The sequence below is a fragment of the Bos taurus genome, chromosome 26 (genome assembly GCF_002263795.3).
Source record: "Bos taurus isolate L1 Dominette 01449 registration number 42190680 breed Hereford chromosome 26, ARS-UCD2.0, whole genome shotgun sequence".
Taxonomy (NCBI): Eukaryota; Metazoa; Chordata; class Mammalia; order Artiodactyla; family Bovidae; genus Bos; species Bos taurus.
This window is the reverse complement of record NC_037353.1, coordinates 18,865,151-18,880,455: the sequence shown is the minus strand read 5'-3', so window position 1 is coordinate 18,880,455 and position 15,305 is coordinate 18,865,151. Positions and strand designations below refer to the sequence as shown.

Below are 15,305 nucleotides of genomic sequence, written 5' to 3'. Positions count from 1 at the left end.
GAAATCAGCCAGTCACTATATGATTACACTTACACGAGGTACCTAGAGCAGTCAAATTTATAGAGACAGAAGGTATTGAATAGTGGTTTTCAGAGGCTGGAGGAAGGAGGAAAAAGGATTTATTATTTAATGAGTATGGACTTTCAGGTTTTTTTTTTAATTTTATTTTATTTTTAAACTTTACATAATTGTATTAGTTTTGCCAAACATCAAAAGGACTTTCAGTTTTGAAAGATAAGAAGAGTTCTGGAGATGGTTGCCCAATAGTATGAACATACTCAAAACCAGTGAATTGTACATTTAAAAAGTGATTAAGATGGTATGTGTATTTCGCCACAATTTAAAAAAAAAATTAAATGAAAGAATGATAAAGTGTGACATACCCATTAGTGGACTATTATTTATATTTATCATAAAAAGTAACAAAATATTGATATGTGCTACAACATAGATGAACCTTGAAAACATTATGCTATGTACACACAAAAGATCACATATTCTTTAATTCCATTTATATGGAATGTCTAGAATAGGAGAATCCATAGAGACAGGAAGTAGATTGATTAGAGGCTGCCAGTGACTGGGTGGAAGAAGGAATTGGGTGGAAGGAATTGGTGGAGGAAGGAACTGGTACAGTGTTTCTTTTTGGGGGGATTGGGATGGAAATGTTTTGAAACTGGATAGTGGTAACAGTTGCACATCTTAGTGAGTATACTAAAACCACTGAATTGTACGCTCTAATATGGACAATTTCTTTGTGACATTTTATCTTAAAGGAACTGTTTCAACTTTTTAAATAAACAAATGAAAGAAATATTTGACTGGTATGTATTTTTAGATTCTCTTTACTATTTGGATTTTCTCTAGTATTTAAACTTATTATTTGGGTATATTTTTTGATTAATAGCTCACTGCCATTACTCTGAAAACTGTTCAATAAATATATCTTTATGTTCTTGTACCTGGGAAAGAAGTCCTCATGAGTAATGAGTTTTCCAGCTGTGACACAGTGAGTTGTCGGACAAACACAGCAAGGAAATGAATGTCTGCTGTTACACTCTTACTCAACAGCTCTTGGCAGCCATGAAAACAACCATTCATCAAACACGGGCACAAAAAAAGTCTCACAGAGCAAGGCAGTGAAACCCTCAGCAATAAAACCTGTGGACTGTCCACCCGAAAGTTCCTTTCCCTCTTCCAGGGTATAGAGCTGGAGCTGAGCAGCTGATGCCCCACGAGGGACTACATTTCCAACCCCCTTACATATAGATTAGGTCATGTGACTCCCCAAAAGAAGAGTGTAGTGATAAATGCCACTTCTAGTAAATTCAGAAATCTCCCAAATGCCAACTCAATGCAGAAGTGATGGCTGGGCCACAAGATGGAAGGAGCCTTAGTCCCTGAATCATTGCATGGTGGAAACCTCCTACTGGCCTGGAATATCCACAATGGACAGCTAAGTGAGGAAGAAATAGAATTATATGTGAACAATAAATAGGCTTTTATTATAGTTTCAGTTCAGTTCAGTTCAGTCACTCAGTCCTGTCCGACTCTTTGCGAGCCAATGAATCGCAGCATGCCAGGCCTCCCTATCCATCACCGACTCCCAGAGTTCACTCAGACTCACGTCCATTGAGTTAGTGATGCCGTCCAGCCATCTCATCCTCTGTCGTCCCCTTCTCCTCCTGCCCCCAATCCCTCCCAGCATCAGAGTCTTTTCCAATGAGTCAACTCTTCGCATGAGACACTGAAATGTTGAGGTGTGTTTGTTACAGCAACTTAAAACCAATATTCATTCATTCTACCAAACGACCACTTATTATGTGCCTTTCATGGGAATATAGAGAAGAATAGCCTAGAGTTCTTCCCTCAAGTTCTCATCTTATCAGTAAATTGGAAAATTAGATGAGAGAATTAGTGGGAGAGATGACTTAAAGTGCCACCAATGGAAGAGCAATAGATAACCCACAAAAATACCTGCAAAGACCAGCTACCATTAAGACATTGAGAAAATTAACCAAGAACTTCCTTAAAGGGATTTCTCTGGTTTCCTAGTGATTAGAATTCCAGGCTTTCAGTCCCCAGTTGGAGAACTGAGATCCTGCAAGCCATGCACCTCAGGCAAAATTAAACAACAAAAAAACCCCAAAGCTTTCTAAAAGGCATCAGGTTCAGGTTAATGTGTAGACAATTTTATTAAACCCATCAGTAAAATTATATAAACTATTCTGGAAAACAGAACAAGACAGAAAACTTTCCGATTTCTTCTGAGTCTAGAATGACCATCCCTGATACAAATGTCAGGCAAGAGCACATACACACAAATAGACAAATTACACCTGGAACAAGGCCAATAAAAATAACAACAAAAATACGCCTACCGCACAGCTGAGCCATTCCACCGCTAGGTATCTACCAAAGACAAATGTCCACACAAATATTTGTGCATGAATGTTCACAGTAGCTTTATCTGCAAAAACCGAAAACTTGAAACAACGTAAATATCCATCAGCAGGTGAATGGATAAGCAAATTATAGTATATCCATACAATGGAATAATACTCAGAGGTAGCTAAAAATAGATGAACTATTATTACAACAGTAACATGAATGAATCTCAAAATGAGGCAGTATAAGAGGTCAGACTGCCCCCTCCACCGGAAAAGAAAAGGCACATATTGTACATTCCATTTAGATAAACTAATCTACCATCACGGGACAGAGATGAGTAGGTGTGTGGGGTGGGGAGATGGGAAAGGGAAAAAGATATTACAAGGTACAAGGGGACACAAAAAAGCTTTGGGGAACTATGGATATGTTTATAGCCTTAATTGTGAAGGCTTCACAAGAATACACATGTCAAAACTCACCAGAATGTACATTTAAACCATGTACAGTTTAATGTATGAGTATACCCTAATAAATCTGTGTGCATATGTGTATATATATATACATATATGTGTGTGTGTGTGTGCACGCGTGCGTGCTCATGTGCACGCAAAGTCGCTTCAGTCATGTCCCACTCTTTTGTGACTACATGGATTGCAGCCTGCCAGGCTCCTCTGTCCATGGAATTCTCCAGGTAAGAATACTGGAGTGGGTTGCCATGCCCTTCTCCAGGGGATCTTTCCCATCCAGGGATCAAACTCGCATCTCTTATATCTCCCACACTGGCAGGTGGGTTCTTTACCACTAGCACCACCTGGAAAGCCATATATATATACATATAGGCAAGCACTTTACCTCTCCGAGCATCTTTGCGAACTGTGAAGAAACTGGGACATGTGTCGTCTTTATTACTATTAATGCCATTATCAGTAACAATATCATCATTTTTATTATCCCTATCACAGTCACTACAAAAAAAGACCCCATCACCTCAGTCTTCCAGCCCACTATCTTAAGATCATTGATGGAGTTCATCAGGTTTAACTTAAAAGGAAAAACAAACTCAGCAAGTTCACTAGTTCCTAGGGATGGCTGGGAGGAGATAGAAACAAGCTGAAAAATACAACAGAGTTTACCAGGATGTGAGGAAATGTTGTGAAATGCCCAGATATGCAATGGCTAGGGAAGTCAAGCAAGTAATTGTTGCTGGAAACGCCCCGTGTTCCTGGGCTAATTTTGACTTGAATGCAATCATTGAAGATCCTGCAGACATGTAATGAGGAGAGTTTGTGAATGTCCCACTGCTGACACCTGAAAACTCATGGTCAGTTTGTCTCTCCAGAGGGACTGGAACCCCAGAAAACAAGATGAAAATAGAGAGTCCTTTCAAGCTGAAGAGTCAGAACTGCTTGCAGCACAGGGGCTCAGCCAGGAGACTGCCAAAAGGAATTAAAAGGAGAGCAAGAAGGATCTCAGATTCCATAGGAAAGAAGGCAGTCCTGAACTTCAGGAAAGTAGCAATAATTTTTTAACACTTCAATGCCAATCTTTTCAAGAAAACTTAAATCTGGATACAAGAAAAAACAGGTAGAGGATTCAATCTATGGCTGGTGAGATTGGGAATTCCAACCCAAAATATAGGACAAGATTGTAAAAGACGGAGTTCAGTATACAAAAGTTCAGGGTCGGGTCAGACAATCAGACCTATGGCACGGGGTTTTGAGAGGGAGAAGGGCTGGGTGGAGGAGCAGTTTTATAAATGCTTCTGACATCTGTCCGGCAGACAGAGGGACTGTCTCCAGGGCCTTAGGAGAGTTACCTCAGCCCAGTGAGCTGATCAAACCTGAAGGCCATTATCCAACTTCATTTTAAAGCAGGAAGAGAGAAGTTGAGATAATTCAGGCCTGTAATAACATAGCTTTCCTTCCTGCCTTAGCTTAAGACAGAACTATTACAAAAGCTAGTGCCGCTCTGGGTGAAGTCTGGATGGCCAGGAGAAACGGTCTGCTGGGAAATCCTCACAGCAGAGCGTGGTAGCTTAGATCTGACTTTGCATCTTTTTTCTGTTACTTGGTCAAGTGCCCTGGGGAAATCAGTTCACCCTTCTGAGCTTGTCTCCATGTCTGTTAAATGGGAGCTTTTAATACCACACGGGCTGGTGAGAATGATAAGGATGTTACATGAGGCATCCAACATGTTCTTGAAAAGTGAAAGTGAAAGGCACTCAGTCCTGTCCGACTCTTTGTGACCCCATGGTCTATTCCATGGAATTCTCCAGGTCAGAATACTGGAGTGGGTAGCCTTTCCCTTCTCCAGGGGATCTTCCCAACCCAGGGATCGAACCCAGGACACCCACATTGCATGCAGATTCTTTACCAGCTGAGCCACAAGGGCTGTCCAAGAATACGGGAGTGGGAAGCCTATGCCTTCTCCAGCATGTTCTCGGCTCATTGCGAACACTTGGTAAAGTTAGTTCACTTTCTTCCCCCTTCTCATCTTTCTCAGAAGTGCTTTACCTGGGGCATCAGAGAGCCCCCTTCTGGACTTCAGGAGATGGCAGCAAGAACAGGCTGCACACCCATCCCTCCACTCTGTCCCACCATGCTGGCATCAAGGGGCAGAGGGACTGCCTCTGGGAGCTGGCCCTCACCGCAGTGCTGGGGAAGGAACATCACAGCCTTGGTGCCTACAAGATCCCAAATAGCCCCCCAGTTCAAAAAGAATTGGGGTCATGGAACAGGGAGGGCAAAAGGGCTTACTGGAATTTCCTCAGGCGGATGAAGTTGGTGTGGAGGCCCACACCGTCCTGCGGGCTGTTCCCAGAGTGCTCCCGAGGTTCTGGCCACATCCCCAGCATACCTCCCCTTTGCCATGTACGGTCCAGAGAGTGTCAGGCCCTGCTCACCTCTCTTCAGCTGCCCCTACTCACCCCAGTCCCTGGTGCTCTTCTCCCCAGGTCTGGCCGTGAAGTGGAATATGCCCACCCCTCTGCTCCCTCCCCTCCTTGCTACTCATGGCACTCTGGGCACAAGGAACACAGAGCTGGGCAAGTCACGTCCCTCCCAAGTTTCTAACTTTTCATCAGTTTGAAAAAAAACAAAAGGACCAGTTTATACTATGATATCCATGGAAAGCAGCCTAGGGAGTAACAGTTAGCCAATATTAGATACTACACTTGACCTTAGACAAAAGGCTGAGAAGCAATAGCCAATATTAGAATGTTACAAATGATCCTGAAAGCCCCCCAAATTCTTGCAGTTTCTGACTATTTATGTAGACATTTAAAAAGAGCTAGCAATGGCACCCCACTCCAGTACTCTTGCCTGGAAAATCCCATGGATGCAGGAGCCTGGTAGGCTGCAGTCCATGAGGTTGCTAAGAGTTGGACATGACTGAGTGACTTCACTTTCACTTTTCACTTTCATGCATTGGAGAGGGAAATGGCAACCCACTCCAGTGTTCTTGCCTGGAGAATCCCAGGGAAAGAGGAGCCTGGTAGGAGGCCGTCTATGGGGTCACACAGAGTCGGACACGACTGAAGTGACTTAGCAGCAGCAGGGCTTCTCAGGCAGCACTAGTGGTAAAGAATCCGCTAGCCGATGGAGTTGTAAGAGACGCGGGTTCAATCCCTGGGTCGGGAAGATCCCCTGAAGGAGGGCAGGGCAACCCACTCCTGTATTTGCCTGGAGAATCCCATGGACAGAGAGGAGCCTGGCGGGATACAGTCCATGGTGTCAGAAAGAGTCAGACATGACTGAAGCGACTTAGCACATGCACAGAGCTATATTATTATATTTATAGAACATGTAGAAAGGGTTAGAACTTTATTATTGTTTAATTTTTAAAGCAAGCTGTGGAAGAGTGTAAATGTGTGTGTGTGTATGTATGTATGTGAGTAAGCATCCATATGTTTAATTAGTTATAAAAATTAAGGAAGAAGGCTTAATAGTGAACAATAGCTTATCTCTCAGATATGAGATTAGGATGATCGAATGACTTCATTTACTTTATATACTTTAAAAAAATTAATAGGTATATATTGCTATTTTATTCTACAAATAGCAATTGTAACAAACAAAAACAATAAAAATACAAATACTGCTAACAAGACTTTTCTCTCATATCCCTGCTCTTTCCTTTTATGTCTGGAAAGAAATTCTTTTTTTTTGGAAAGTAGTTCTTAATTCTTACTCACCACTGGCCATCCCACTCCCTATCCCTAGAAAAGCAGGAAAAATAATAGAAATGAACAAATCCCTCAGATTCCCCAGACCCAAATAGTCTCAATTAAGTCCCCTAGGAGCAGTGTCTTATTTAAAAGTGCCCCTGGCATTAAACAGGAAATATCAGATTAGGCCATTCCTGCACACCTGGTCTCCACAATCGAAAACCAAACTCCCCTTCCACCTTGGAGCCTGCCAGAGGCCCATGGGGCTTAGCAACTGGCTGCCTGCAGAGGGTAGTAAGACAACATCTACCTTCCAGGCTCAGTCTTGCCATTTGTCAGCTGTGTGGCCATAGATCGGAGAAGGCAATGGCAACCCACTCCAGTACTCTTGCCTGGAAAATCCCATGGTCGGAGGAGCCTGGTGGGCTGCCGTCTATGGGGTTGCACAGAGTCGGACACAACTGAAGCGACTTAGCAGCAGCAGCAGCAGTGGCCATAGATAAGGCCCTTCTCTCTGGGACTCTATTGCTTCTATTGAACAGGCAGTGCCAACCTCTAGACTGGTGACAAGATCAAATAAGATAATGCAAGTAAAAGCACATTTTCAATAGCAAATGCTCCACCAAGCTAAAGTAGAGCAGGGGCTTACCTGCCTTTGCATAAAGGCTACTTTTTATTTTCATGATATTCATGAATTGACACAGAGGGAAGAGGGGAGAAAAGGAAGATCCTGGGCAACTGGTAGGATTTTCCTCCATCTGGAAATCCAAACCATGGAGAGGAGGAGGAAAGAGAGAGAGAATCAGAAAGAGTCAGACTATGCTGTATATTGAGGTGGGTACTTCGGAAGAGAGTGGGTGTGGAGCACACACAGTATCCAGTCTGTGCCTGGAGCTGTTCTAGGTGGTTCTGCCAATAGAACTCTATGTCCAGGCTACAGACTTCAAGCCCAGGTCACAGGAGGAAGGTGCCAACAAGGAAGTCTGTTAACTACCCTCCAGCCCTTTCCAGGGCACCTCAGTCGGCAGGCTGTGGCTGGAAGGCAGAGACTAGGGACCAGATTGGGTGTGTCCAGGAGGCAACACCAGACCAGGCACAGTGACCTGCAGGAAACACCCAGAGCCTGGGCTCTAAGAGACCCCACTGTGGCCCCAGTCAGCTCTGTAATGCTAGGCAAGGTTCCACTCCACCTGGAGTTCATTTCCCCCTTCTGTAAAATGATGGGTTTGCACCAGAACAGGGTCCTCTGGCTCTGTCACCATAGTCATTCTGTGCCAGTGCATCAGGCAGTGGAGCTCCCCAAACAGAGGGCCCATTGAGAGCCAGGGCAGGAGCTTCTGGAATTCCCTCCAGCCTCAATCAGGGACAGACATAGTTTTATTCCTCTGATTCCTGTGTCCTGCCTTAACTGGAAACCTATGACCTCATTTTTCTTTCCCTCCCAGAAAGAAGGGGAAGCCAGGAAAGCAGAAAGGAGGCAGACAAGTGTGGCAAAATGTGATGATGGAAGGAGGCTGGGGGACCTGGCACAGAGTGGGCAGGAGAGAAGACACATACACTCAGATCAGATAAACCAGTTTATTCAGAAAAGCGTGTCCGTCATCATCACTAAACTACTGAATGAGGCACTTCGGTCCCCACTCCCTACCCTTCCTCACCCACCCTCTCTTTTGGCCTTCGCAGAACACCAGAGAAATCCTCTCCTGGGCCTGCAAGTGGTCCCAGACTTTTGGGCTGGGGACAGCCCACAGCAATCTCAGGTTGGATAGAGTCCTGGAGTCCAGAGAGGGAGGCCAAGGAGGCTGCCTCCAGAACTCAAAGTTCCAGACCAACTTCAGATGGCCTTGCCCACGGCCCTGGTCCTGGAAGGGAGCAGAAGATGGTGTGGAGCCGTCTTCAGGTCCTTCCCACATCTTGGAGAAGCAGTGGGAGGCCAAGCAGGAAGGCACAGCTAGCAGAGCCGGTGAGCTCTGGAATGTTTCAGGCACGTGTGGCTGGATAAGGTACCATGAAGGCCAGGGAGACGTCTGCTCCTGAGTAAGGTCATCTGATCACAGACAGAGCACCATGGGCTTGAGGCTAAGAAGAGGTCCTCAGCGGGCCGGATCTGAGCTGCAGATGAGCTGTGATGATCTAAAATAGAGAAAAGCAGCATGTGCTGGAGCTTAAAAGCCATTGTTTAGGGTTCAGGGGTGCATGGCTCAGTTCCAGGTGTCTGGAAGCTTGTGCCAAGTCACAGACACAAGCAGAAGGGGGATTTCTCTATGTCAAGGCAAAATGAACCTTCACCATCTTGGCTGTTCCACTGAATACGTCATACCCCAGGAAAGGGAGCTGCTGAGCAAAGACTGTTCCCCCTTCCCTCATCCCTCCATGGCCAGTGAAGACACTGAAACCTTCTGCTGGCCCAGGGAAGTGGGCCCTAGGAGACACCGGCATGACCTGCTCTGGGAGTCTCCATGGCCTCAGCAACATGGAAACTTGCAACAGAAGAAACAAAGTCGCTGGGCTTCCAGACACCCCCAGCACTCCAGCAGAGCCCACCCCCCCCACCCCCCCCCCACCCCCCCACCCCCCCCCCACCCCCGCCCTGGCTGGCACCAGCGGTGGGATCTGAGGAAACAGGCGGGGGTGGGGTGGAGGTGGGGGTGCGGACAGCACGGCAGGCCTGGCAGCAGGACTCCAGCCTGAGACGCTGAAGGGCTCAGGATTTCCCAGAGGACAGAAAACAACGGCAACAATCACACGAACAACCACAATTGTAATGGGTATAGAGTTTTAGTTTTGCAAGATGAAAAAGTTCTGGAGATGGGTGGTGCTGATGGTCGTACAACAATGTGGATGTATTTAACGCCATTGAACTGTTCGCTTCAAAGATGGTTTCAACGATCAATTGCATGTTAGAAATATTTTACCACAATTACAAAAACTTTTTTTCTCAAGATAACCATGGGGAATTCCCTGGCAGTCCATGGCTAGGACGCAGCGCTTTCACTGCCAAGGGCACAGCACAGGTTCGACCCCTGTTCAAGGAACAAAGACCCTGCAAGCCACGTGGGTTGGTCAAAAATTTTAAAAATAAGTAAATCAAAAATCAAGATAACCATGTTAATGGTATCTAACATGCATTGACACCCTATTGAAATACAGTACAGCCTGGTTCTGGAAAGGTCAGGCTGCCAGGTTTCAAATCTGAGCTTCACCACTCACCAGCTGGGAGACTCTAGGTAAGTTACTTAACCTCTCTGAGACTCATATTCCTCATATAGAATATGGAAATAAGAATAGAACGCAGCTCAAGAGGCTTAGTGAGAGAATGAAATAAATACAGTCCTTTGAGTAGTGCCAGGCACACAGTAGGGCTGGAAAGATGCAAAGTGGTGACTCTGTAAAACTTACAAAAGCACTCCACACCCTCACTTAGATCTCATCACAGAGAAACCTAAGACATCTCCACTAAGCTTTACAAACATGCTCACAAAAACATATTCTGACCTCCTCTATTCTAGTTTCTAATCCAGAGAGGGTCAAAACTTTTCCAAAGAGCAGACTTCTGAGGACTTGGCAAAAAAGTTGAATTGTCACAACTCTGGACATTGTGGTTATTACTGACATCCCTTCAACTTGCTCTCTGAATGAAAACCCTTTAGCTTTTAGAAAAGGAGGGGTCTCTGAGCTTTTTTATTCAAAGGTCTATGATCTCTCCAGAAAGCCAAGAAGCATCTTACCTTACAGCTGGCCAGCTGTTCATCCCAGATCCAGAGTGTTCTCTGTTTGGTGTGACCCACTGCTGCCAGTTGCTTATGGTCAATGTCAGCATCTCTTAGGGGTGATATTTCTTTTGACTGGGAAACCGGGAAACCATCTGGATAAACTTGGCTTCATTTCCCCAAAAAAACGTAAAGTGAAAGTCACTCAGTAGTGTCCACCTCTTTGTGACCCCACAGACTATGGAATTCTCCAGGCCAGAATACTGGAGTGGGTAGCGTTTCCCTTAGTAAAGGAATGTTCAAATCCACTGTCCCCCAGGCTACCGTTGGCCTGGCAGGGGTGGCTATCTTATCTTTTTACACAGGGAGTCTCGGGTTCTCTCTGCTATAGAAATTCCCTGGGAAGAGAGGGAGTGCCCCACCTCTACAAACAGACCACAGCCAATGGGCTGGGCCCCTTGCTGATAAATGAGAGTCAGGACTACTTGGAATATAAAGTGGGAGAAACTGATCCCAGTCCAGAGGCACTTAACACTGTAAATTCCATTACTCAGGGGCCGCTTTCAGTGCAGGACTTCTCAGAGCCTTTGATATGCTAATGAGCATTGTGAATCTTCAAAAAAGGGAGAAAGCACCTTTGACAACCCCCCCTGGCCTTGAAACCATCCAGTAACTAGCTCCAGAGCCGGGATTCCCGGAAGCATCCAAGACTTTAAACACTGCTAGACAACTCTTGATTTGGGGTGGGAAGATGGGGTTCTAATCTTTTTCTGGCTGTTCCCAAGGGCATTATCTTAGTCTCCATCTGCAAAAAAGGGTGGGGCTCGCCTAACATTCCTTGACGGTGACGTGGGATCCCTAACGCAAAAAGATATAGGGAGGTGGGGATGGAACAGAAGCCGGTGAGAAGAAGGCTGGGAAGGTGAGGCCAGGAAATCAAGTGGGCGGTACGGCCAGACCTCCTTGAACCCCGACGACAAAGGCGGAACAGGCAGAGGAAAAGGTCACAATCCACGGGCACTTCCTATCCATCTTCACCGTTGCAGATGGGCCCCAACGCAAGACATCAAAGCACCGAGGGACGGCCCCAAAGGGCTGCGCAGAGTACCCGCGCAATCCCAGACTAAAACCACACCCGTCGCTCAAGTTGAGACCAGCGGAGGCCGGTCCCCGGCTCCGCCCGCGGCGGCGTGCCTGCTTTTTTCAGCACTCGGGGCTGTAAGGAGGGCCGGGGCAAGGGGGCGCTCTGCCCAAAGCGGGGCGGAAGGGAGGGGGCAGCGGCGCCGCCAGTATACAGATTCCACTTTGGGAGCCTCGCCCGGATCTACGCGGCGCCTGTCCACGTCTTGCTCGCGGCCGGGAAGGGGAAGAGGAACCGCGAGGCTTCGCCTCAGGGCGGCCCATCTGCGAGTGTGTGTCCGCCCCCTCGGATGTAGCCCATGGGGTCCCAGGAGACCGCGCAGCTGTCCCGGCTCTGGGCCGCGGCGATGCCTTGGGGGCGGGAACTGCGATCGGGGCTCTGGGGTACGGGAGGCGACGGGAACGCGGGGCGAAGGGAGGGTGCCGGGGCGCCCGAGAGCGGGGCGGCGGCAGCTGGAAGGACGGGTGCCCAGCCCCGCGGCGCGGCGGCCTCACGCCACCTCCCGTTCGCCTTGGCAGTGGCGGCAGCCTCCGTAGAGCGCCGAGAGCAGGTAGAGGCCGAGGCAGAGACCGCCGCAGACCGCTGCCGCCAGGAAAGCGTGGTAGGCGCAGGACATCTGGTAATCCTTGAGGTTGCAGTAGCTGTGACTCTGCGTCTGCCCGATCATGATGCCCATCGCTGCGCCGTAGAGCGCGGCCGCCAGCAGGTCGTGCGCCACGTTGACCACCAGCCAGCGCGAGCCCAGCACCGGCACCAGCTCCTGCTTGCCCAGCAGCGTGAGGAAGTAGAGGGCCAGGGTCAGCAGCCAGAAGAGCACGGACACGAAGAGCGCGAAGTGCACGGGGCCTTGGTACCGGCTGGTGGCGATGGTGATCCAGAAGGCGGCGCCCGCCAGCAGCTGCAGAAGCCGCAGCACGCCCAGCGGGCCGCGCAGAAAGGCCCGCTGCAGGCTCACCGCGCCTCGGGCCGCGCGCGCCTGGGGCGGTGGCTGGCGCGGGGGCGGCGGGAGCATGGCCCCCGGGCGCGGCGGCGGCGGCGGCGGCGGCGGGGCCCCGAGCAGCGGAATGGCGGCGTCTGGCTCGCGGGGATGGCCCGGCGGACGTGCCCCTGAGCTCGCTGCGGCCTCCTCGCTCCTCTCCGAGTCCTCCTCCCTTCCTCTCCCCTTCTCCCCTCCCTTCCTCCCCGCTCTCCTCCCCGCAGCCCTCTCTTTCTCCCTTACTCTCTCTCCACCCCTCCTGCCCGCCCTCTCTCTTCCCCCACTTCGTCTCCACCCCCACGCGCTCCTCCCGGCTTCCTGCCTTCCCTCTTTTTGGGCCTCGTCCACCAGTCGCCCAACTCCCAACTCGGATTCCTTTCTCCTCGGGGCAGGGCGGAGCGCACCCGCAGCCCCAGCAGGACGCAAGTCTTCCTTTCCGTCCGACTGGGAAAAGTTTATACCACATCTGCCCGCCCTGCCTCTCTGCCTCCCTGGCTCCGGTCCAGCCTCGGAGCAGAGAGCTGTCTTCTGGAGCTGGAGCGTCCACCCCCAACCCCCCAACCCCGCCCCCACTCCCAACCTTAGGCTGGGCCCTTTTCTTTCTCCTCTCTCCTGTCCGGCAGCCCGCTGGGGCCTCCCGGCCCTTCCTTGGCGAGGGAGCAGAGCAGTGCTGGGCTTAAGCTGCCACCTATTCTCACCTGGACATCGGAGTATCATACCCTGCTAGTGCTCACCTCAAACTTATTCTTTCTAAAGCTGGGCTCAGACTTGGACTCAGCCATCTGAGTCCTTCTGTCATTGAAAGGGACCATCACCCACTCCAGGCCTCCACTTTGCTTCCCACTGCACAAAGCAAAGTCCGAGTTAGTCCAATCTCTTTTCCAGCCTTCTTTGCCATCAAGTGTACTAAAAGTAGACTTCCCAGCACGACCAAGACACAAACCCAGCTCTAAGAGATAGCAAAGCCCAACAATGCTTTACATTATTGCTATTACGGTGCTTTGCAGAAATTCTCATTTATGAAGTCTCATTTGACAGCCCCCAAAGATACATACAGGGGTTTCCCAGGTGGCGCTGGTGGTAAAGAACCCACTTTCCAATTCAGGAGACATAAGAGACATGGGTTCCATCCCTAGGTCAGGAAGATCCTTTGGAAGAGGGCATGGCATCCCACTCCAGTATGCTTCCCTGGAGAATCCCAAGGACAGAGGAGCCTGGTGGGTTACAGTCCATAGGGTCACAAAGAGTCAGACACGACTGAAGCAACTTAGCACTCATGCACATAAGATACATACCATTATTTTTCTCATCTTGCTGAGGAGAAAAAGGAAGCCTAGAGGGGTTAAGACTACGAAGCTGGTAATTATTGCTGGTCTTTCTTCCCTCCTCTTATGAACTAACCTTCATGCACTGTGGCATCTTTCTAAAATACAGACCTGGTTGTGTATATACACTGCTTCCTGCTGACCACAGGATATAGGGTTCTATCTCTTCTATGGACATGTTTCACATGTTTCATCTGGCCCCAACGGACTCCCAATTTCCTGGTTTCCCTCTTCCTTTTCTTACCCATGCTCACATTCAGTATGCCAACCGCATCAAACCTCTTAAGGTTCCGGAATAGGCTCTTCAATCCCAGGCTTCCTTGGTAGCTCAGCTGGTAAAGAGTCCATGTGCAATGCAGGAGGCCCCAGTTCAATTCCTGGGTCAGGAAAATCCCCTGGAGAAGGGACAGGCTACTCATGCCAGTATTCTTAGGCTTCCCTGGTGGCTCAGATGGTAAAGAATCCACCCGCAATGCAGGAGACCTGGGTTGGGAAGATCCCCTGGAGGAGGGCATGGCAACCCACTCTAGTATTCTTGCCTGGAGAATCCCCATGGACAGAGGAGCCTGATGGGCTGCAGTTCATGGAGTCGCGAAGAGTGGGACATGGATGAGCGACTAAGCAGCAGCGCTTCAATCCCAGACCCCGTTTGGCTGACAAACTCCTATTTAACCTTCAATGCCCAGTTTAAATGTTTTTCCTTTGGTTTGTTGGCTCTTCTAGGCACCTCATTGGAGGGTCCCTCAGCATAGTTCTAAGTCAGCTCCATCTTATCCATCTTTGCGGGTGCCTGGCACATAGGAGATTCAGTAAATATCCATGGAGTGGATGACTGGGTGGCTGCAGACACGGCAGTGGAAGTGAGAAGACACCTGTTGTCCTGGGGAGTGTGCCTGGATAAGACGTCCAGCTTATCTACCCTGCAGAGCTTGTCCCTCATCTCAGTCATGGGATGAGATTGCTGGTCCCTGGCTCCCCTTGAGGGAAAAGCTACATGGTTTTCAGGGAGCTAATGCCTCCCACTGCCAACTCAGCCCCACCTACAGGTACCTGAGAAAACTCCAAATGTAAATTTTAAATTAAAAAATGGTGTGTATACCACTCACATTTTTGTAAGATAGCGTGGTATAGACCCTCGGTGCAAGCCTGAGAGGCAGACTGCCGGGCTACTTCTCACTGCCTCACCACTCCCTAGTGCTGGGAGGTGGTTTGTGTGTGTGTATGTGTGTGATTTAACCTCTTTGTGCCTCAGTTTCCTCATCTGTGAAATCCTTTTATTCAGCAGATGGGTGTTAGCACTTAGTAATGCTTGGCACTATTTGAGGGGTTAGAGATACATAATATATATGTGATTGTTATGAATTGAATGCTTACTATACGCTAAGCATTACTGTGCTTAGTAATAAATTACATCATATTTATTGTGCTATCTAATCCTTATACCAACTCTTTATTTTTATTTTTTTAATTTTATTTATTTATTTTATTTGACTGTACTGGGTCTTAGTGGTGTCATGTGGGATCTAGTTCCTTGACCAGGGATTGAACCCAGGCCCCCTGCACTGGCAGCGTGAAGTCTTAGCCGCTGGACCACCAG

The 15,305-nt window shown here is 48.6% G+C and overlaps 1 protein-coding gene across 1 annotated transcript; it reads right to left on the bottom strand.

Annotated features, from left to right (window-relative positions):
• Window positions 1–8,120: 8,120 nt before the first annotated feature.
• MARVELD1 (MARVEL domain containing 1) lies at window positions 8,121–12,558 on the bottom strand. Its single transcript, NM_001101262.1, is given in 2 exon segments — window positions 8,121–8,689; window positions 10,285–12,558. A coding segment is annotated over 1 exon segment (522 nt). The 5' UTR covers window positions 12,420–12,558; the 3' UTR covers window positions 8,121–8,689; window positions 10,285–11,897.
• Between the last annotated feature and the right edge of the window lie 2,747 nt (window positions 12,559–15,305).